We start from the raw sequence: 24379 nt of genomic DNA, 5'->3' as shown, positions 1-24379 counted from the left end.
ACAAGGAAATCAGTCACTACTCTTGACTGAATAACTTTTGTAACTTTAATAATGATTAATCTTTAATTTATACAGTGAAATATGCAATGTTATTTTACATTTGATTACTTTATTCAATTTCTGTACCTGAAAACTACTGTTAGATACCTGTTAGCACTGTCTATTTTATTAGTATCTTTGCTTTATTGTATTTATTTGTGCTGTTGCTTGAAGTTAGATTCTTTTCCTTATTTTAATTTGACGGAAGTCCTTTTTCCCCTGAACATAACACATACCGAACGGTACCGAAACCCTGAAGCTAAAACTGTGATACATACAGAACCGTGAGAGATTTGAATCGTTACACCCCTACAGTTGAACAGGTCTGCCAGACGCCTAGAACAACACTCGTTCACCAGCATTAACACTTTATTACCTGTGCTATTTTTATGTCAATTAATTTTCTGCATGCATGGACTACCCAGATGACCTGCTGTATTTGCCAAAATGTGCAGAATGCAATGGGGAACTAGTATATCCCACAATGCAATGCACATGACCTTTACCCACACATGACAGAGTGCCACCCGGCTCAGCCAAGATGCCCTTACCTCTCCTTCCCCAGCAGTAACCACCATGAACACCTGCATCTGTTCCTGTCCTCTCTTCATACCCACAATCCCATTTTGCGGGGTCCAAAATGTACTGTGCCAATAGCAGGTGAACTGAGAAATATTTGCCTGCCATAAATATCCCTTACAGCCATATTTTTTTCTGTTGTCTATACCGATTAAATTATTTAATTTTTTTCATGCATATTTATTTGCCACAAATAGCACAATCATTGTGTGATTTGCAGCATATTATATTATATGAACACAAGCGCATAAACGCGTGAGCGCTGGGCCAGAGCACGTACTTGCATTTTTCAGTGCATCGATGCATCAAGTTGATGTATTAAAAAGCTAATACATGAATGCAAAAACACCTGCTGCCTAAATGATCTCGCATACTTGTCTGTTTCTGGCCTTAAAGGGGTCATATAATGCCATTTTTGTACAAGCTAGTATGATTCTTTAGGGTCTAAATTAAAAGTTTGTAATATACTTTAATTAAAAATTCTCATTAGTATTGTAAGAAAACACTTATTTTACCTGGTCAAAAACAGCTCTGTTTTCAGCACGCCGTTTCAGTGCATATGACTTTAAATGATCATGAGCTTTGCTCACCCCGCCTCTCTGTTCTGTGCTACACCGTTTGTAACTCAATAACACAATAACCATAACGCGTTGTTCAGTATAAACGTGGGATTATGAATTATATTGAGAACATCGTACATAGAAAACATGCTAAATGTACCCTGAGTGTAAACCTAAAGCCTGGCTCACACTACAGGAGTTTTAGGCCGATTTATGCCCGATTTTCCCCTCCCGAGAATCGGAGAAAAAATCTTGTCGAGGACCTCGATCGGTTCCGATGTTCGGCACAGATTATCTGGTAATGTGAGGCATTCACAGATCGAATCTTGCACCTCCCGATCTGCTCTTACACAAATCGGGCTCGCCCCGATCATATCAAACATGTTTGATATTTATCGGGATGAGCAAGATACGTCAGTAGGCCTACTGTCACAATAGCCAATAAGAAACAGTAGGACTGTCATGGTGAAGGAATTTCCATTGAGGTAATTTTGAGTGACTCATCAGCGCGATGCGCGCATTATCTCCATTTATCCATTTATTGCTAAATAAATAGGCCTAAGCATAATACAGTATAATAAATAATAATAAAATACTAAATGCATAATAAAGACATCTGAAATAATAAACTAAGTAGCCTACAATCTAGTGTTGTCAAAAATATAGATTTTTCGATATCGATCCTGAACCATCTGCAACTATTCCGTCTTCCGCAGGATGCACGCGGTCTTCAGTAGTGAACGCGCCAGAGAGAAATGCACATTTCATACGGATTACATAAGCAGAGTGCAGTCTGTAGTCTGTTTTCTTTCGTTTTGAATTGTTCTGTTTAAAAGTAGACATGTCTGTGAGGCAAGTAGGCTATCTTATACGCTGAGTTTCGGTTCATATGAAGTATCGCCGACGCCTCCGTTTCGTGATTATCTATCGTCTGCTATATTTACTACATTAAATCCAGGGAATTGGTTGATGAAACATTGTTTAAAATTAAGATACAATTAATACAAAACGAAATTCGATTTAAAGAAAGGTTTTGTGCTTTCTGTTTGATGTCTTTGTGAAAGTTTTAAAGCATATTTTAAAGTCGCTTTCAGAGCGGTCATGTCCGTAACATTGTTTTTTCCTCAAATGCGAATACGAAAAATAAAATAATATGAATATTTTATGTTCTGTGGAGACTGAGAGCCCCTTTCTTCATCCGGTGGGTAGTAGCTAGGCTATTACTTTGGTTTGCAAAGTGTAATTCACAGAATTAGGCCTAGGCCTACACAAAAATATTTTCATTATAAAATATTTATATTCATTATAAAGTTATATTCATTCAAAGATAGGTTAAATGAAACAAGCTGTTAATTATTTTAATATTTAATTTTAACTTTGAGCTCCACTTTACAATGCTCAGCTGAGCAGCAATGGGCATTGAGCAACGCTGCTGATGCTTTACCTTATAGAGATCTATGGCATTGATTCATTGTATTGAACAGAGCTGACTCATTCATTAGAAATATCCTTATTAAAAGGATGATTTAAAAAAAAAAAAAAGATTTCGCTTTCCTTGGTCACACGGCAACCTTTTCACGAATATGACTTGATATTAAAGGACAGATATTTTGTTTACATCCACCTTTCCGCTTCTGATCTGTTGTGTGAGATCACGTGAGGCGCTTTCTCTGGCACGAATCTTAATAACATTGTGTAGTGTGTGATGCGCCACGATTTTCAAATCTTGTAGTGTGAGCATGTTTAAGATTTGAGGTAAGAAAATCTGCAAAAATTCTCCTTAAGTGTGAGCTGCAACTAGATTTCAAAATCGGTTAGGATTTTAAAACTCCTGTAGTGTGAGCGAGGCTTTAGACGCATTCATTGTGAAGCGTGCAGCTAGCGATTTGCAAAGATTAATATAAATATTAATATAAAGGTTAATAAAACGTTACACTCACTTCAGTTGTTCTAGAGGTTCAGCAGGAACACGAATATCTGGTACCGATCCTTTTTTCATGAGCAGCTTCTTAGCAAAACCAGCTTTATACTGACCCTCGTTTATAAAGCAGTCTGGTGAGAAAAGATTCGCGCAAACATGAGAGCATTGACGTTGCTCGTGGGGAATATTCCCTTCGAAAACAAACTCAGCCACTGCGTCTTCAGCGGTTCGGATTTAGGAACATTAAAATGACTGTGTTCGTTATTACACCCAAGAACAGAACACCACAATCGCTTAGACGCCATTCTGCTCGTAGACAGTGCTCCAGCATATCAACAATGACCGCGCCGGTCCGTGCAGACTATGATTGACAGCTCTCACGAGCGAGGGCGGGTCTGTGTTGAAACGCTGCTGTCAATCAACAGTCGTGGGAGGGGCTTCCGAGCGTGTGACGTCACAAGGTCGAGCGGCTCGATTTGAGACGGGAAAACATATAAGGAGATTAAAACAAAAACACTGGATGGATTTTTATCATTATATGATGGTTGTGTACAGGCACTGCCAACACACATTTCAGTACAATCAACTTGTAAAAGTGCATGTACCATTATATGAACCCTTTAATCTTCACTTCTGACAAAAATGTGGACATGCATTATGTTTTAAATCCTCATGTTTTCATATGCATTATCATAATGCACTTCTGAATAAGGATATCGTAATTAAATTTTGGGATGCATGATATATCGGCCACCATATCGGTATCGGCCGATACATGATTTTAAAAAAAGTTATGTTATCGGCCCGATAAGAAAATTGGGGTTTTAATGATGAGAATTTTGTTTTTGTAATCAGGCTCTCAAAAATAACAAACTACAGAAATTTGGATTTGGATTTAGATTTATCGGCCAATATATCGGTTATCGGCTTTCAAATATAAAGAATTATCGGTTATATCGGTATCGGCCAAAATGTTCATATCGGTGCATCCCTAATTAAATTAATCTTATTTTTATTTTTATTTATTGGCACTTGTCAATTTTGGGCCCTGTTGATGTGGCATGATGCATACTAACATCAGTTAGAATGGCAGTAAAACCAGTTATTTTTCGATCACCTGGGTACTGGTCTTGAGCAAATCTACGTTTTTTTATTTGCACAGTTAATGCTGATGCAACATATGTGGAGCATGCAGCCATAAATATAAGATATGGCAGATAAAAAGTGCTTACACTGCGTTTTTTATTTCGGGAATAACCTCCAGAGGCTCCGAATGAACTGTAAACCTACTCTGAATGCACTGAATGTCTGTGTCTCTGTATATTTATGTGACTTGCTCATTCTCAGGAATAATGCAGCTGATCTGTCTTTTGTCTCAATGAATGAGTTTCACATGCTTAAGTATCATACAGGTGAAACTCGAAAAATTAGAATATCGGGCAAAAGTTCATTTATTTCTATATTTATTCATTTATAAATTAAAAGGTGAGACTAATATATCATATAGACTCATTACATGCAAAGTGAGATATTTCAAGCCTTTATTTGTTATCATTTTGATGATTATGGCTTATGAAAACCTTTTCACAATATTCTAATTTTGACTTTGGGGTTTTCATAAGCTGTAAGCCATAATCATCAAAATTATAACAAATAAAGGCTTGAAATATCTCACTTTGCATGAGTCTATATAATATATTAGTTTCACCTTTTAATTGAATTACTGAAATAAATGAACTTTTGCACGATATTCAAATTTTTCGAGTTTCACCTGTACAGTATATGCCAACTTCCATAGAACTGCTTATAGCTTTTTTTCCTGCTTTGTGCTTTGAAACTGCTTTATGATAACATGAGTCAATTTTCCAACAAATAACCTTTTCTTTAAAACTGCGGGTTTGACGTCTATTGATATTTTTGTAGTTTATCAGAATTCCAACATTGCTCCACTCCGATTGGTTAACTCACTTATTTGGCTCATGTTCATTGGTGGAACCCATCGGTTCTTTGCTTTGGGTCACGTCACTTCAATCCAACCACAGAAACACTCTTCATCCAGCATGAAGTCACAGCCTGTTCACCTCTGAACAGTTTGATGTCCCGCACCAGTTAATGACTACAGCCCTGAGAACGCTCCTATAGGATGTGTATTTAAAGCTTCAGCTCACTGCTACGCTGCTTCCATCGCATGGCTGAGCTTCGCTGTGAGCAACATGTTGCCGTCATGCCAAATTCAAGCCCCTGTCAAAACCCTACCCGGCCTGGAGCTGTTTGCTACGCCTCATCCAAAAAGCCTGTAGCCACCTCATCAAACTTACAGTTATAATCAAACAATACACCAATGGCAGTTATATAGTATAATATAATACGTTTGTTTGGGGGATTCTTAGTTAGTTTAGCTTTAGCAAGCTAATTGTTAATACCTACACTACCGTTCAAAAGTTTGGGGTCAGTGAGAATTTTTTTTTTTTTTTTTTTGGAGGAAAGAAATCAATACTTTTATTTATCAAGGACAGTAAAGACATTTATAATGTTACAAAAGATTCTATTTCAAACAAATGCTGTTCTTTTGAACTTCCTATTCATCAAAGAATCCAAAAAAAAAAAAAAAAAACTGTACAACTGACAGACCAACAACTGTTTCAACATTGATAATAATAATACATGTTTCTTGAGCATCAAATCCTCATATTATACTGATTTGTGAAGGATCATTTGACACTGAAGACACTGACACTGGTGATGCTGAAAATTCAGCTTTGATCACAGGAATAAATTACACTTTACTATATATTCACACAGAAAACAGCTGATTTACACTGGAATAATATTTAATACTATAACTGATTTTTGTTGTATTTTTAATCAAATAAGCGCAGCCATGGTTAGCAGAAGAGAATTCTTTTAAAAGTATTTAAAATCGTACCGACCCCAAACTTTTGAACGGTAGTGTAAGTATAACTGTCATTTTAATTTCTGTTGTATATATATGGTTCCCGAATGGTTTCGAATGGCCTTGCTTTCAGGACGGGGACTTTACATTGAACATCAAGTGACCCAACACTGTACCATGTATATCATATAAAAAATTGTGTATATCATAATTATTATTTATTGTAGCCTATTAAATCCAATATTTAAGTAAATTTAATTAATGTAGTTATAATTATTTAAAATAATACACTGAAAGTAAAGTTTACATAGTTACATATTTAAAAAAAAATATTTTAATAATTTTAAATATTTTATTTTTTTAAAAATATTTTAATTTATATAAATTATTTTTTAAATTATTTTAATGTAACTAATAACTATATAGTGTTTTTTATCATTTTGATTATCAGCTTAATATTAGTAAAGCTAATAATTAAAATAATAATGTATTCATTAATTATTCAGTTAAACAATTAATATTTCTTAATTTTAATTATGATTATAATTTTTTTATTAGCTTAATATTAATTAAGTTATATTTTACAGTGGTATTAGTAAAACCCCCCCAAAGGCTCTAGGCATCGGGTTGAAGGATTAGGGCTTTGACTGAGGCTTGCATTGGCTCGACTCCATTAGCGTTTAGTCCCTGCTGTCACTGCACATTATGGGTTATTGGTTGTAAGACTCATGTATCCCCATCGCATGCGCTTCATAACCAGTGTTTTGCATTCTTTTTTTCCCCTTGGCCCTTCCCCTCTTCTCTCTTTGTCCCTCATCCCGTTCCCAGATGTTTCAGCCCATGATTCTGTTCCTCCTCATTCTCGTTCTCTTCTCGTCTCTCTCATACGCCATCATCTTTAAGTTGGTCTTTCTTTTTGCGCTTTTCTTTGTCTTGTAGCCTGCTGGCTCTCTCTCTTTTTTTTTCATCTTTTGAATCATTATTATTTAATTCATAATCATTTTTGGAAGTTACAAACAATGTGTGCCACCCTTTCTTGCATTTCACACTTTTGAGTTTTGCTTAAACCCACCTTCAGTCCCCCCCCCCCCCACTCTTTCTCGTCTCGTGTGTGTGGATTCTGTTTGTCGTTCACCGATCCCCATGCACCTCCCTCTGTCTCCTCTCCTCCTCTCCCTCCTTCACTCACTCACAGGAGTGGTGTCTAGACCGGCAGAGTGGCACGGATGGGTCAGCCGCAGCCAGGGGAACCCCTGGACTCAGTAGATACGCCAGAACACACAGTTTCAGACCCGAGGTCAGTGCCTCGTTCATCTGCCTCTGAACTTAAAGACCAGATATACGCTTCCAAAGTGTCCTTGCAGTTCCTCTGTGGACGTGAACCCCCTGACAGCGCAATGTGCTGCTTTAGCATTAGCATTGTAGATGGTAGATTTACTTTCTGTAAAGCCTTGGTTATCCTAGGATGAAAATACAGACGTCGCTGGAACAATAATATGGGGAGATATTTGCAAGAAAAGTGTCGCGGTGACTGACTTTCCGACATTGTTTTTCTCTGAATGTCATGATATAAACATTGCGCCAATTGAATATTATGAAAATCCCTTTATTTAGATTTAGATTATTTTTTATAATTGCCATGTCTTCTGCATGCACAAATTTAACGTTTAATGCAATGTATGTGACTGTAAAAATCTTTTTTTAATAAGTTAATAGGCAGACAAATTGACAATAATATTATTTTATATAATTAAATATAATTAAAATAAATATTGATGTCAATATATATATATATATATATATATATATATATATATATATATATATGCACTTTCTGGTGCGTCTTGCATGGCAGTTAATAATGACAGATTTTTTTATTTCAATGAATATACAATATTTTAGTTGATACATTTTTTTTTTAATATTTTGTATTTTTATGGGATTTACTGGTACTAAAAATCTATTTTTGAGCATTTTTTTAAAATGAAATTTCCAACTTAAACTGTCATAAATCTCGAATGCTTTGTAGCACAGACTTCAGTTTGGTCTCTTTTAAAGAAACTTGGCAGATTATTGCTGAAGGGTTTTTTTTTTTAAGTTTTATTTTATCTTGATAAAAAATATACAAAAAATAGTATTTTCAATGTTTATATGAGATATTTATTTTTCAAAACTCGTTTTATTCTAAAACTGTGAGAAAGTCAAAGCCATAAATCTTAACAAGTTGTGTTCTAAATTGTAGATTAATATCTCAAAAAATAAGCTTTCAGTCTTTCAGTCAGATTTTGTTTGGCCGCAGTACCGAACGCTTCCACTAGATGAACTTCGTTTGCCATTCATTTCCAATGCGCTCATTTTTGACCACATGGAGTACAAGTGTGACTATTTTTTATACATTTTTGAATCATTCCCATGATTTGTGTGTGTTTCACATAGCAAGTGCCAAAACCTTTACCAAGTTTCGCATCATTTCGATGAAGTACAAACCGGTCAAAATTGACAGAAGAGCACCAAGTGATAAAAGCAGAGGTTTTCCTATAACCATATTACATGAAAAGCCACAGCTGTCAAAGCTATCCGGAGATAACCAAGGCTTTAATCTCTTTGTAACATTAAAACAGTCCAGTGAGAGATGTTTGGTCCAGTGCTGGAGTGCCTTTCCTTGTGGAAACGTGTAGTACGGATCAAAACAGAGGAAATGTTCACACACTGGTTTACCATGAAGTTTTCCATCCTGAAACAAGAATGAATGTGAGATACCAGATCTTAAAAATCTGAACCACAAGGGTTTTGTGTCGGCCTGAAGTATTTATGAATATGTCTCCAGATTTATTATTTGAAATGGACATGAAGTGTACTGGTGTTTGAGCACAAAGGAAACAGTGTGTGAACATTGTGTCTCTCCTTCAGACAGATCTACTACTGTGTCTCTAGATCCGTTTCAAAACCTACTGTGTGTTTATGCCTAAACTTAACAAAAACATTGTGCCCGTTCTAAAATAACTTCTTTATTGGCAAATGCAATCCCACAATGCATTAAATATATAATTATTAGATTATGCATTAAATAATTATTTGATTTCCAAATATTTTTGATTCAAATATTGAATTAAAATTGACTATATTTGGTATATGCATGCTTATTTGAATATTTTGTTGTCAACTTGATCCCGTTATGAGGATATTTATGATGTTTTTATCGGGTTTTGAAACCGAGTGTGTTTTAGAGGGAAAGGAAAGACTATGAGACATTTCAGAATGAAGAGCAAGCTTGTATATCTTTATTTAATTTAATAAATCCTTAATGTAATAGAACTGAATGGAAGAGAGCCAGTTATCATAACATAAATATCACTTCCAATTATTTTATACCGGGTTATTAGATGAAAAACAACATCGCTGATTTCTCTGATGCAACTAAATGAAACACGAGCAGTTCGTTCACTTGAATCATTTAATTCACACCATTGTTTCACAGTGATTCTTTTTGTTTCTTCTCACTCCACTCGCAACCACTGCTGTTTATTTAAAACCACACTGGTTTGTCATGAATGACGACACACACACACACACACACACACACCATCCTCGCTCTCACGCATGCAGGAGCTTTGATGTTTCTGTCAAATTTGTGACTGTTTGTAACATGAAAACAACGGCTGGATGTGTGTTAATCATGCCATCGGTTAATATGTATTTGCATTTAATTTGTTGTGTGTCTATATGGTTGTCTAAGCTTCAGTTTATGCGCCGCTGCTCAAAGTGAACTCGACAGGCTAAACAAAACAGCTGAAAGAAAGTGTATTTCGCAGCTTGCAATATGCAACATTTCACATTTACCAGCATCACGCTGCCTTCAAGTCCTCCTGGGAAGATAAGTCTTATGTAGTTTTGTACAAATTTTGACTGGAACAAATGGACGCAGGTAATTTGATATATTTTCTCACTTTTTCCATCTACTCACACAGCAAAAAAACTAAGACAAACTAAAAGTACAAAAGATGTGCAGCAGCATTAGTTATGCAACTTGCTTTTGCTTTCAGCTAAGTGTAATCTAGCACTTTTCCTCTAAAATCAGCTAAGTCTGTCCAATACTAGTTATCTTCTGCCATGATATTTTCACTGACTCACCCTAAAAAATCCGGGCTCAAAAACAAAGGCGTTTCTCACTAGTAATAATGAGCAGGTGTTGCTGTTCCCGTGCGCTTACTCATTAATGCAGTGACTTGAAGGCAGCATATGCTTATTTTACATTAAATTAATGCATATGAATCTTCACTCTTACAATTAAAGGGGTCATGACATGGATTTTTTTTTAATTATCTTAAAACTACAGGTTTACAGGTTCCTTGAGGTTAATTTATAATGTTAATAAAGTTTTTTTATGCACAAAAAAAAAATATATATATATATATACAGTATATATACACTCACCGGCCACTTTATTAGGTACACCTGTCCAACTGCTCGTTAACACTTAATTTCTAAGCAGCCAATCACATGGCGGCAACTCAGTGCATTTAGGCATGTAGACATGGTCAAGACAATCTCCTGCAGTTCAAACCGAGCATCAGTATGGGGAAGAAAGTTGATTTGAGTGACTTTGAACGTGGCATGATTGTTGGTGCCAGAAGGGCTGGTCTGAGTATTTCAGAAACTGCTAATCTACTGGGATTTTCACGCACAACCATCTCTAGGGTTTACAGAGAATGGTCCGAAAAAGAAAAAAACATCCAGTGAGCGGCAGTTCTGTGGGCGGAAATGCCTTGTTGATGCCAGAGGTCAGAGGAGAATGGCCAGACTGGTTCGAGCTGATAGAAGGGCAACAGTGACTGAAATAACCACTCGTTACAACCGAGGTATGCAGCAAAGCATTTGTGAAGCCACAACACGCACAACCTTGAGGCGGATGGGCTACAACAGCAGAAGACTCCACCGGGTACCACTCATCTCCACTACAAATAGGAAAAAGAGGCTACAATTTGCAAGAGCTCACCAAAATTGAACAGTTGAAGACTGGAAAAATGTTGCCTGGTCTGATGAGTCTCGATTTCTGTTGAGACATTCAGATGTTAGAGTCAGAATTTGGCGTAAACAGAATGAGAACATGGAACCATCATGCCTTGTTACCACTGTGCAGGCTGGTGGTGGTGGTGTAATGGTGTGGGGGATGTTTTCCTGGCACACTTTAGGCCCCTTAGTGCCAATTGGGCATCGTTTAAATGCCACGGCCTACCTGAGCATTGTTTCTGACCATGTCCATCCCTTTATGGCCACCATGTACCCATCCTCTGATGGCTACTTCCACCATGTCACAAAGCTCTAATCATTTCAAATTGGTTTCTTGAACATGACAATGAGTTCACTGTACTAAAATGGCCTCCACAGTCACCAGATCTCAACCCAATAGAGCATCTTTGGGATGTGGTGGAACGGGAGATTCGCATCATGGATGTGCAGCCGACAAATCTGCGGCAACTGTGTGATGCCATCATGTCAATATGGACCAAACTCCCTGAGGAATGCTTCCAGCACCTTGTTGAATCTATGCCACGAAGAATTGAGGCAGTTCTGAAGGCAAAAGGGGGTCCAACCCGTTACTAGCATGGGGTACCTAATAAAGTGGCCGGTGAGTGTATATATATATATATACATGTGGAAAAACTATTATTTTCAACCTTCTTTCTGAGCCTCTGTCTAAAATGATCCATTTTTATGCAGCATATCCTTTAAGACTTGTCAATAAACGTCCAGTGTTATGATTAAACATCATTGCATAAGAAGCAGTAACAACACCGACTCGCTATTGCACGTGAGTAAGTGTTTTGAAAACATTATCCAAATAAAACCGTCATTTACAGACAAAGCATTATGAAATCATTTACTCACGGTTTGTGATTCAGATTTAGATTTAATACAGTTGCTGCTTCATCAAAAGTTTCTTTGCGAACTCTCAATTACACTGTTGCTCGTTATAGAAAACAAAATTCTCCGAACAAACATAAAATCCTCCGACGCTATCCAAAACGCCTTTAAAATAAACCCTCCACTTGTGGATCCTTCTGATGTCTGGATAGAGACGCAAATGAGCTGTTTAAACTTGACATTCCTTCACTTCTTCATTTATCCTGTTGTCGGCTACGGAAGCGTATTGCATTCACTTGAGGAAAAAAAATCTACTCTGTTTTTCTGAATTAACGAGTTAATTATCTCACAATTACGAGATATTTTTTCATGGGAAAAAGTTTTTGCTCTGTTTTTCTGAATTAACGAGTTAATTAGCTCAGAATTACAAGATTTTTTTCATGAAAAAAAAGTTTTTGCTCTGTTTTTCTGAATTAACAAGTTAATTATCTCAGAATTACGAGATATTTTTTCATGAAAAAAAAAATTTTGCTCTGTTTTTCTGAATTAACGAGTTAATTATCTCAGAATTACGAGATATTTTTTCATGGAAAAAAGTTGTTGCTCTGTTTTTCTGAATTAACGAGTTAATTATCTCAGAATTACGAGATATTTTTTCATGAAATTTTTTTTTTGCTCTGTTTTTCTGAATTAACGAGTTAATTATCTCACAATTACGAGATATTTTTTCATGGAAAAAAGTTTTTGCTCTGTTTTTCTGAATTAACGAGTTAATTATCTCAGAATTACGAGATATTTTTTCATGAAAAAAAGTTTTTGCTCTGTTTTTCTGAATTAACGAGTTAATTATCTCAGAATTACGAGATATTTTTTCATGGAAAAAAGTTTTTGCTCTGTTTTTCTGAATTAACGAGTTAATTATCTCAGAATTACGAGATATTTTTTCATGGAAAAAAATTTTTGCTCTGTTTTTCTGAATTAACGAGTTAATTATCTCACAATTACGAGATATTTTTTCATGGAAAAAAATTTTTGCTCTGTTTTTCTGAATTAACGAGTTAATTATCTCAGAATTACGAGATATTTTTTCATGAAATTTTTTTTTTGCTCTGTTTTTCTGAATTAACGAGTTAATTATCTCAGACTTACGAGATATTTTTTCATGGAAAAAAAGTTTTTGCTCTATTTTTCTGAATTAACGAGTTACTCATAATTTTGAGATAGTTAAGTCATTAATTCAGAAAAACAGAGCAAAAACTTTTTTCCATGAAAAATTCTCTCGTAATTCTGAGATAATTAACTCGTTAATTCAGAAAAACAGAGTAGATTTTTTTTCCTCAAGTGAATGCAATACGCTTCCGTAGTCGGCAGACTCAAGTGTGTGGAGTAAAGTGAACGCACATCTGTATACTGTATCCAGCGTCGTCATTATAATGGGCTCTATTTGCTTTTGACGCGACGTTCAGGGTGTAGGCAAGTGCCAGTGGGCGGGGCTTATAGTGCGATGATGTATAAAGCTGCGTTCACACTACAAGGCACGCGACTTTGCCGCTACGGGTCGCCAGTGACTGGCGGTTAGTTCGCTGGAGGGCGTTCCCACTACTGGTTGCCTAGTAATGTTTGTGAGTGACATTCACGGATGTTACTCTATGTTGTAGACAACAAATACGTTTTATGCCGCTACAAACAAACATTTTGGAAGGAAAAGTCTAAATATAAATGGAATCAGTACATAAAATGTCTAATATTAAAGATGAGAAACAGTGAGTGCTCTTTGCCATCGCGGCTATTTAACTGCAGCAAACGGGTTCCCGAAACCAATCAGACACGGAGTCGGTGAATACCACTGTATGTACACAGAGATAAATTATAGGACAGTTTCTGACTGCTAAAATGAGCTTCTCGTTCAACTTGCCTCGGTCAGACTCAGCACTGAAGAGTGACGGAGCGAAGTCAGTGGAGCGTGTACGCGCTCCACTGACTTCACTCCTATTGGTTGTCGCTCCCGAAAGTCGCTCTTCATTTGCATAAAGTTAAACAGATCTCAACTGTGTCGCGTCGCCAGATACGCCCCTACCAGTCGCCAGCTTGTCGCCGGAAATCGACACGCTCCCCATTGAAATGAATGGTATCGTGTCGCTTTGTCGCTTGTAATGTGAACGGGGTTGAACTATGCGTCCATGTCTTGCTCTGGAGGCGGGCATATGCAAATGTGTTCACCCATGTGACGTCACAGATTCTCAAAATCAAAACAAGCCGTTTTTGGCGCTTAAAAAAATAAATGCATTGTTCATAATGAGAAGGATGTTTTTAAGCTGTTAAATTTGCAGGATGTTTTAATAGTAAAAAATACCTCTTACATGTCAAACGGTCAAGGCAAATTTGATTTCTCATGTCATGACCCCTTTTAGACATTTGTTAGAAACTTACAAACAGCAACACACAAAGCACATACAGGTGAAACCTTTGAAGTTCGAAAAATTTGAATATCGTGCAAAAGTTCATTTATTTCAGCAATTCAACTTAAGAGGTGAAACTAATATATTATATAGACTCATTACATGCGAAGGGAGATATTTCAATCCTTTATTTGTTATAATTTTGATGATTATGGCTTACAGCTTATGAAACCCTAAATTCAAAATTAGAATATTGTGAAAAGGTTTTCATATCTGTAAGCCATAATCATCAAAATTATAACAAATAAAGGCTTGAAATATCTCACTTTGCATGTAATGAGTTTATATAATATATTAGTTTCACCTTTTAAGTTGAATTGCTGAAATAAATGAACTTTTGTTCTTGAGTTTCAGCTGTATTTAGTATTTCTTTACTGTAGAAATTAATTATGAGCCTCTACATTAATTCTATGCATTTGACACCAGAGATCTGGAGAGTTTATAAGGAAACAGTTGCAATACAGTGTCCTAATATATTTTTATTTATCAATACTACAAACATAACAGCTAATTTCATATTTCCCTCCCTAACTATAGCCACGAAACAGTAACAATTTGATATAATCTAGAAAGAGAAGACACCGAAATACCTCTGCCTTGATGCATGTCACTGATGTTTGTTTGCATGAAATTGATGTCGTCTCTCTTGAAAGTGCTGGGATTTTGAGACTGGTGTTGTGTGTTCTGCTGGGCTCCAGTTTCGTGAGCCGGCTCTGCCTGAGACGGGACTTTCTACCAGAGAGATTCAACTACGCCTGGACCATGACCGGAGGATGAGAGCTGGACCGGAGGAGAGAGACGGCTTCTCTTCATCCATCCCTCAGGTACGTGCGGTTCACTTTGAGAAAGAGGATCAGAGCTGCAAGTGATCGATTCAAAGGCTCCTCGCATATAAATCAGATCTGAAAACAGTAGTTTATTATGGAGAGATAGACAATATACTAACCACCAGGTCATACCAGCTTAACCCTGTAAAGTCTGACATATGGAATAAGTGATACGTTTTTTTTATTTAAATTAAATGCAAGGTTATTGAAAATTTAGACAAAATGTTGTTTTTTAAATCTAAAAATAAGTTTGCATATTGTTTCTTTTTATGCATGAGGCTTTTTTGGCTCATATTGGATGATATAGTGCAAATATGGAGCTCATAATCAATCCAAGGCCCAAACTGAGGAAAAATGGTGCTGGTGCTTGGTAAGTGCCTGGTAAATGAATGAGATCTTAATAACAGTATATCAGACTACTGACATAAAATGCATATAATTATCAGTCGTCACTCTATATCTGCCAATACGTCTAAGTAAGCTTATATTTAAATGCTTAGTTTTATGATCAAAGCTCATTAAAACATATAATGCAATGCAATAATGATGATTGAGAGATGAACAAATAAACCTTCCTCAAAAGCCTGATGATCATATTTGAGACTCACATGATTTGAACATGATTTTTCAAAAAAATTAAGTATGGATAATCAAGTAATTCAGTAAGTGTTCATCTTGAAATATTACTAACAATATAAAAGTTATTCCTAATCAGTAAAATCAGTGCAGATTTCACAGCAGAACGACACGAGCTGAAGGTGGACGCTTTTACAATCCTACTAAAAGGCTTTTACTTGCTTTAAAAGTCTAAACTATCAATCAGACGACAGATGGCATGTAGTTGATTGTGTGCAACAGGTTTTTCACAGTGATTTGATCATGATGATCATTTAGAGGCCTTAGAAACGTGTGTATCAAATATGCTTTATAGGGTTTAGGTGGTTAAACTTGTAATTGGCTGCTTTATTGCTGCTCGTCTGGCTAGTTTCCCACATAAACCAGCTCAGACCAGCTATACTTCCAAACTGCTAAATAAAAAGTAGATTCAGCTGGTTTTTCTAGGAAGATTCATTTTTCTTCTTGCCTTAAAGGGATAGTTCACTTTGAAATACATTTTTGGTATGTTTTAGCTTACCTCAAGGGCATCCAAGATGTAGGTGTCTTTGTTTCCGCAGTAGTTTCAATTTTGATATTTTTAGGTCAAACCGTTCTTGTCTGTCAGTCATATAATGCAGGTCTATGGTCACCACCTCAGAGAGCATGCACAGAGAAGTCCAAATTAAACATGATTTAATGACTCGTAAATGTAAGTACACATTGATGGCCTAAGACACGAAACGAGCGGTTTGTGTGAGAAAACGAACAGTATTTATATAGTTTTTACCTCTTGTAACCACAGCCACGTCCAAGAGATCTGAGGGCGCCGGCGCTTCGGTCTGTGCAAGCGCCAGAAGAGATCTCTCGCGCGGTTGCGAAAAAAATTCAACGTTGTCTGTTGATATATTGAAATCGTCGATTTCCTGTATATCTAAATATGTTTAGATCTTCACAGAAGCTATGTTTCCATCCACAGGTTTTTATCCGCATTAAGTGATATAGAATGAAAAATGCCTTATGGAAACAGTAAAATTCGATTGAATTTCATGAATATCGACTCAAATGAAATACGATCGGTCTCATCGAATTTTATCTTGATCGATATACGGCTTATGCGATAAACGCGGATGGAAACGTTATTATGGTGCGATCCATTTTGCCTAGTAAAACTTTGTTTGCAAATGTTGGCTTGAATGTTGTGCAATTCGATGAGAAAATGAATGGAAACACCTTAACATGTCTCAAATCAATTCGATATACCAATTTGATCGCAAAACAGCATGTGACGTCATTACACACAAGTTTTTATCCGCTTTAAAGCCGTTTGATGGAAACACACTTTCACCAGCTTTATTCGCATGAGTTTTTTTTACCGAACTTCAGATAATTCGATTGACAAGTGAATGGAAACATGGCTAGTGAAAGGTAACACTTCCGAAATCTCTGTGTAAACAATGAGTGACGTACATGCACGAGAGATCTCTTCTGGCGCTTGCACAGACCGAAGCGCCGGCGCCCTCAGATCACTTGGACGTGGCTGTGTTTACAAGAGGTAAAAACGATATAAATACTGTTCGTTTTCTCACACAAACCGCTCGTTTCGTGTCTTAGGCCATCAATGTGTACTTACATTTACGAGTCATTAAATCATGTTTAATTTGGACTTCTCTGTGCATGCTCTTTGAGGTGGTGACCATAGACCTGCATTATATGACTGACAGACAAGAACGGTTTGACCTAAAAATATCAAAATTGAAACTACTGCGGAAACAAAGACACCTACATCTTGGATGCCCTTGAGGTAAGCTAAAACATACCAAAAATTAATTTCAAAGTGAACTATCCCTTTAAAACACCCACATGATCATTCGCTATCTCATTTCTCTCTATGCGAGCATGCATCTTATGTCAAGTTGATAATCATATTATTTACCATCACTCTTGTCTATTCTGAATGTTTTTCCTTGCGCAGGAGGAGGAGAGGAGGCGCGCAGAGGCACGGCGAGGACTCGAGCTGCAGGGACTTCAATCCCATGAGCCAACATGGCCGCAGGAAAGAGTGCAGCTGCAACAGGAAGTGAGATTGTTCCGCCACAATATAGTGATCGTGTACATGAAGCTGCGCTGGATCCTCATGCACTGGAGGCTCGGGCGCAGGACAGACGGGGTGGATGAAGGTGCACATGCTGAGGTGATCCAGAATAACTACCCTAGTTAACCCTGAATTAAATGAGCTCAGATATAATTAAAGGGGTGGTTGATTATGATTTCACTTTTCTAACTTTAGTTAGTGTGTGATGTTGCTGTTTGAGCATAAACAACATCTGCAAAGTTACGACGCTCAAAGTTCAAAGCAAAGGGAGATATTTGCTTTTAAAGAAATTGCTTTTTAAGGACTACAACAAACGGCTGGTAGGGACTACACGAGCTTCCTCCCGGGTTAGTGACATCACTAACCCTAGAATTTACATAAACCCCGCCCCCGGAACACGATTTATAGATTATCATGACAGAATGTGCTAATAAATGACTAAAAGATAGCTACATACGCTACATAAATTCATCAACTAACCATTCAGAAATGTTGTTTTTTCTGACTCCGGTTTGAACATAAAAGGCTAAAAGTTTTCAGTGCATGTGTGTGTGAGGTAAAAGGACACGAGCTTTTGAAGCTCCGCCCCCTGTACCGGGAGCTGCAGCTTATTTGCATTTAAAGGGACAGACACTAAAACTGTGCTTTTTTGCTCACCCTTTAAAAAGTGACAACTTTAACATGCTATATAAAATATCTGTGGGGTATTTTGAGCTAAAACTTCACATACACACTCTGGGGACATCAAAAACTTATTTTACATCTTGTGGAAAGGGCATTACACCACCCCTTTAACTGTCTGATATGCAAAAGATGCATGATGTGAAGATTGCATGTTTGATGAGTACCTGTAGACATGTTGTTGCTTCTTTTTTTTTTGTCTCGTTTGTGGCATTAGGTCGTCTGACAAACCATAATAGTTCAGTATTGGAACAGTGTGAATTAGTGTGAGCACATGTTGTATGATTTTTCATTTCACATCTGTCATATCCACAACAGCTGCTGTAAACAAATGATAACGAAGAAGCTCAGAAACATTTCCAGTGCTGAAATATTAGACTGGATTTCTTTTTTTACAGCATGTCAATATATCATGGTTCCTGTAGCTCAAACAGTAGAGATGGCACCTTAGGCAGCATCCTTACTGACATGAAACCTCAGAAGTGAATGATTTGTAATACACTGAATCACATCGACTCCATTAACATCCACTCACACACTCATGAATCTGATATTAGAATGTTTCTAAGCAATTAAATACACAAATATTGTGTGAAATAGTTTTTTTTTAATTAATTCTGCATTAAAAAGAATTTATCGAACAATTGTTTAATTGTGTGTTTAAAAACGTATTGTTTTTTTATTATATATTTACACTACCGTTTAAAATTTTGAGCAATGCATTAACTAGTAATATGTATACCTTGAATGCAATCTAAGTCACTTTAGATATAAGCATCTGACAAATGCAAAAAAAAATGTACATGAGTATTAATAGTACATTAATACTGTGCATAATGATTCATGCATAATCCAGTACTAATCACAAAAGAAAAAATAGTCACTTTGAATAAAGCATGTGGTAAATGACTAAATTTAAACATTAAAAAAAATCATCTTTATACATTGAATATTATGTTGATATTTTATAGACTTTTTAATAGTTGTTTTTTATAGACTCAGCGAATCAAGAAATGCCCTGGTCATCGGTCAGGTCAGGATTTACCATTCACTACCATACCATACCATAAAATAAATTAAAAATATATAAAAATAAAAATAATAATAATACATAAATTAAAAATATAATTAAATTAAAAAACGAAATAAAATAAAATAAAAAAGTAAAATAAAAATATTATAAAATGTAAAATAAAAATATAAAATAATATAAAATAAAAGTTTTAGGTCTTTTTTATTAAAAAAAAAATGATTTTATTTCGTTTTTATTATATTTGTAATTAGTTTTGATTAAACTTTAACTGTAAACATTTTCTGTGGTTTCTCTCTTACTTGTTTCTTCAGTACGAACGTTTGGAGAACATTCCAGAACTGGCCATTACGATCGACCAGGGTGATGGAGAGATGGGAAGGGAAGACAAAGTGTGTGGCCAAATCACAGGAAGTGACCTCACAGAGCCCGGCCCTCTCCTGCTGTCTCCAGAGAGATTCCAGCACCAGAAACAGGTCAGATACAAACCTGTCAAATATGGGGGGAAATAATACAAGGGATTCATCTTAAAGGGATAGTTCACTCAAAAAAATCAGTTACTCAACCTCAAGTTGTTCCAAAGAGTTTCTTTCTTCTGCTGAACACAAAAGATGATATTTTGAAGAATATGGGGAACCAAACAGTTGATGGATGCCATTGACTTCCAAAAATACGATGGAAGTCAAAGCGTTTGACATTTGTCAGATATCTTTTGTGTTCAGCAGAAGAAAGAAGTTTTTTGGGTGAACTATCCCTTTAAAAAGGTATTAAAGGGGTGGTTGATTATGATTTCACTTTTCTAACTTTAGTTAGTGTGTAATGTTGCTGTTTGAGCATAAACAACATCTGCAAATTACAACGCTCAAAGTTCAAAGCAAAGGGAGATATTTGCTTTTAAAGAAATCGTTTTTTAAGGACTACAACAAACAGCTGGTAGGAACTACACGAGCTTCCCCCCTGGGTTAGTGACATCACCAACCCTAAGATTTACATAAACCCCGCCCCCGGAACACACAGTCCATGTTGAGAAGAGGAAGAGCTGTTGTAGTCGAGCACATTTGTGAGTCAGCTCAAACTGTAGCATTCGTCTTTTCACATGCAATAGAAAGTCACTCTGTGTGCATCTCACAACAGTTCCTATACAAGCGATTTATAGATTATCCTGACAGAATATGCTAATTGAAGATAGTTAACTCCACATCAGCTACATAAATTAATCAACTAACCATTCAGAGATGTCCTGTTGCTTCTACATGATGTTGTCACTTCTTCTTAGTCTCTCCATCTTTGTCTGACTCCAGTTTAAACCGAAAGGCAGAACAGTTTCTGACATTTTAGCGTGTGTCTGCGTGAGGTAATCGGAGCTGCTAGCACACACACTCTTGAAGCTCCGCCCACTGTGTCGGGAGCTGCAGCTCATTTGCATTTAAAGGGCCAGACACAAAACGATGCGTTTTTGCTCACCCTCAATAAGTGACAACTTTAACATGCTATATAAAAATATCTGTGGGGTATTTTGAGCTAAAACTTCACATACACACTCTGGGGACATCAGAGATTTATTTTACATCTTGTGAAAAGGGCATTATACCACCCCTTTAACATGAGAAAAGCTATAATCTGCATTGTTTTGACATGGTGGTTGTTGCTAATCATATTCTTCCCTTTATTTATTGAACAACCTATATAAAAAAATAAGAAATGTGTGTAGTGACCTTAAAATCTCTCGTCTTTGTTTTCTGGAGTAAATATTAAAGCAGTGTTAATGTTTCAGTAGCAGCGGTTTTAAGCAGTAAACCTTCTCTCAGCTCTAGTCTATTATTAAACCTCTCTAAGTGCAGGAGTTTGTAAAACACTTTAGTTTTACAAATCATTAAAAGCCGTCACATCGTCTTGTTTAGACGTTTATGTGGCTTTTTCCCTATAGATCATTTTGCTTATGTATTTCTCAGTGTGCACATGGTTTTAACCGAATTTCCATTTCTGCTGAACACACACTTATGACGGAAATGCAATTGGCTCCATTGGTGCTGTGCTGACCAAGCTTACATACAAACTAATGAGCACAGACATGTTCCTTAGTACGAGACCGGTTTATTGCTCTGTCACTCATATGACATTACCAATAAAGTGTGTTATTTCTGCGCTTGACTAAATTCAAATGCAGTGTGTTTGGATGGAGCTGAATTATAACATTATTTCAATCAATGGTGAATCTGAAAATTGTTTTTTTGAAAATTGTTTTGCATTTCTGTTTTGTGCCACAGAAACTGCACACTTTATACTTAATATTAAACAATATTATTGATCTGCATGCATTGACACCATTATATGAGAACTGAACTGAGCTGGACGATGACATCACTGTTTTCTCCAAAGCGGCTCAGTATATAAATGAACTAAATTATTAACTTTTTTTTACAACAAAAATGAACCATCACTGAACTTATTAAAGCTGGACTATGACACTAATATCTTCTAGATCTGCTGTACAGCAGAAACAAACATTGTTGCATTATTTTCCTGTTATCTCTGTTGAAACCATTTGTATTGTGAAAAGCGCTTTAAAAATAAAGTTGACTTGACTTGACTAACTCTCAACTGGCACCCCCCTTTTTTTGCATAGACATAAAAAATCACTATCCAAACTTAAATGGTTGTAATTCAGGAATGCTTTGGAATATAGACCTATGGCTGGTCTTGTTTTAAAGAAGACATTTTCCAGATTATTGTAGAAGTCTAGAAATTGTAAAAAATGAAACAGAAAAAAAGTTATATAAGTTTGAGTTTATGAAATTGTGTAATGTAAAAATATAATGATTAATATTTTATATAAAATATATATATTACAAAATATATTTTACTCTAAAACTGCAAGAAAATTAAAGTCAAATATCTGAACAAGTTGTATTCCAAATTTTAGGTTGATATCTCAAAAAATGAGCTTTCAGTAAGATTTTATTCGGGCGCAGTACCCAACTTTTTCACTAGGTGAACACCAGACTCCATTACTGCCCATATAAGGGCGCCTCCATTTTCATATGTTTTGAGTGATCTGAACCATGTATTTCCATAATTTTCATACAATTTATGAAGTAGACATCCTATTCAGAAGTAGTATGGGTGGTTTGGCAGTATTTGATTTGAATTAAACCTCTAATAAATGCATAAAGACTACGTTATAGTGTTATAGCTCGCAGCCGCATTACAAATCGAGAATCCATACATTTTTCTTTATATTTAAAACATTTTCAGACCTTTTTTTCTCATAAAATGGAATTGGTGTTATCTTTTGAACTCATGGCATGAAAACAAACTGAGGTTTCTACCAATCTTTCATGATTTTTCATGTTTATTGTTATTTCAAAATAAAGGCCTAAATACTCCTAATGAATATGAAATATTCTTGTTGCAAATTGATAAATTTCTGCTCCTCTGTAATATATTTTAGATAACAGCCACCAAATATGAAAACTAGAGATTTTAAGCTTTCAAATGATATATAGTTTGGCAATATTACTTTAGTTTTTTACTAAGATATTATTGTTTTAAACATGCAATGGCAAATGGGCCCGCCGGCCCATGCAGGTTAAGAGGTTAAGGAAGATGTCTATATATAAGTTTATTGAATAGGATAAACCCCTTGAGGTGAACCATCTCGTTTTCGAGGGGGTCCTAATTTACAATACAATACAGAACAAGGGACAAATCAAACACATTACAATAAAATAATAAGACATAATCAATACCACAATCAACACACTACAACAAAAACGACAAAAAAAGATAAGTATTTAGGTGAATACAACCACTTGATAGCCACACAGATTATGGAAGCTTGTTTCCGCCACTGAATAAAAAATAATAATAATAATTGCGACTTTTTATCTCACAATTGCGAGATATAAAGTCGCAATTCTGAGAAATAAAGTCGCAATAAAGTCGCAATTGCGAAAAAAAGACAGAATTGCGACTTTTTATCTCACAATTCTGACTTTTTTTCTCACAATTGCGAGTTTACATCTCGCAATTCTGACTTTATAACACGTAATTGCGAGTTTATGTCTCGAAATTCTGACATCTTTTCTCAGAATTGTGATATATAAACTCGCAATTGCGAGTTATGAGGCCAATTTTAAGGGGAAAAAAAGACTAACTTTTTTCCCCTCAGAATAGTTTATATCTTGCAATTCTGACATTATAACCTGCAATTGCGACTTTATATCAATAAATTCTGACTTTATATCTCGCAATTCTGACTTTATAACACGCAATTGCGATTTTATATCACGCAATTCTGACTTTATATCTCGCAATTCTGAGAAATAAAGTCAGAATTGTGAGATAAAAAGTTGCAATTACCTTTTTTATTTTTCATTCTGTGGCGGAAACAAGCTTCCATAGGCTGTGAACAAACACTTGCCAGCAAAAACATAACATAGAATAAAGAATATAGTGACTTTTAAATTATATACAGGTATAGCATCATCTGAAACATGAACAATTTAGCTCAAAATAAGAAGACAAACTATTTTTAAATATGTAAAATGAGGGTGAATAAATAATGACAGAACTGTTCCTTTAATTAAAGCCGCTGAGGAGAGGTGAGAGAACCTCCATTATTGTATCATGATTAACTTTCTCCCACATTTACTTAATAATACAGACACACAACTACTGGATTCTTTATTGGAAATGCATGTAACTACCCTTCACTTGCTGAAAAGAAAAATCACGAATGAGACCTTTGCAAACTCTCACTTTTTCCCTAGAAAGCAATTTAAAGCGACCATATTATGATTTTTCAAAGTCTTGATTTAGTTTTCGGGCTCCAAC

At 35.9% G+C, this 24379-nt stretch overlaps 1 protein-coding gene across 4 annotated transcripts in view; it reads left to right on the top strand.

Annotated features, from left to right (window-relative positions):
• Positions 1–24379, top strand: part of LOC130105579 (microtubule cross-linking factor 1) — a 95783-nt gene that overhangs the window by 48162 nt on the left and 23242 nt on the right. For 3 of the 4 annotated variants that reach the window (XM_056271632.1, XM_056271631.1, XM_056271634.1), the window contains exons 6-9: positions 7188–7289; positions 15015–15140; positions 17713–17931; positions 19858–20019. In XM_056271632.1, the coding sequence (XP_056127607.1) occupies positions 7188–7289; positions 15015–15140; positions 17713–17931; positions 19858–20019 (609 nt within the window). The remainder of the gene's footprint in view (positions 1–7187; positions 7290–15014; positions 15141–17712; positions 17932–19857; positions 20020–24379) is intronic. The other variant, XM_056271633.1, reaches the window with a different exon arrangement.

The sequence above is a fragment of the Rhinichthys klamathensis genome, unplaced genomic scaffold, assembly GCF_029890125.1.
Source record: "Rhinichthys klamathensis goyatoka isolate OS25496 unplaced genomic scaffold, OSU_Roscu_1.1 h1tg000323l_1, whole genome shotgun sequence".
Classification (NCBI taxonomy): domain Eukaryota; kingdom Metazoa; phylum Chordata; class Actinopteri; order Cypriniformes; family Leuciscidae; genus Rhinichthys; species Rhinichthys klamathensis.
This window is presented reverse-complemented; position numbering and strand designations above follow the sequence as displayed.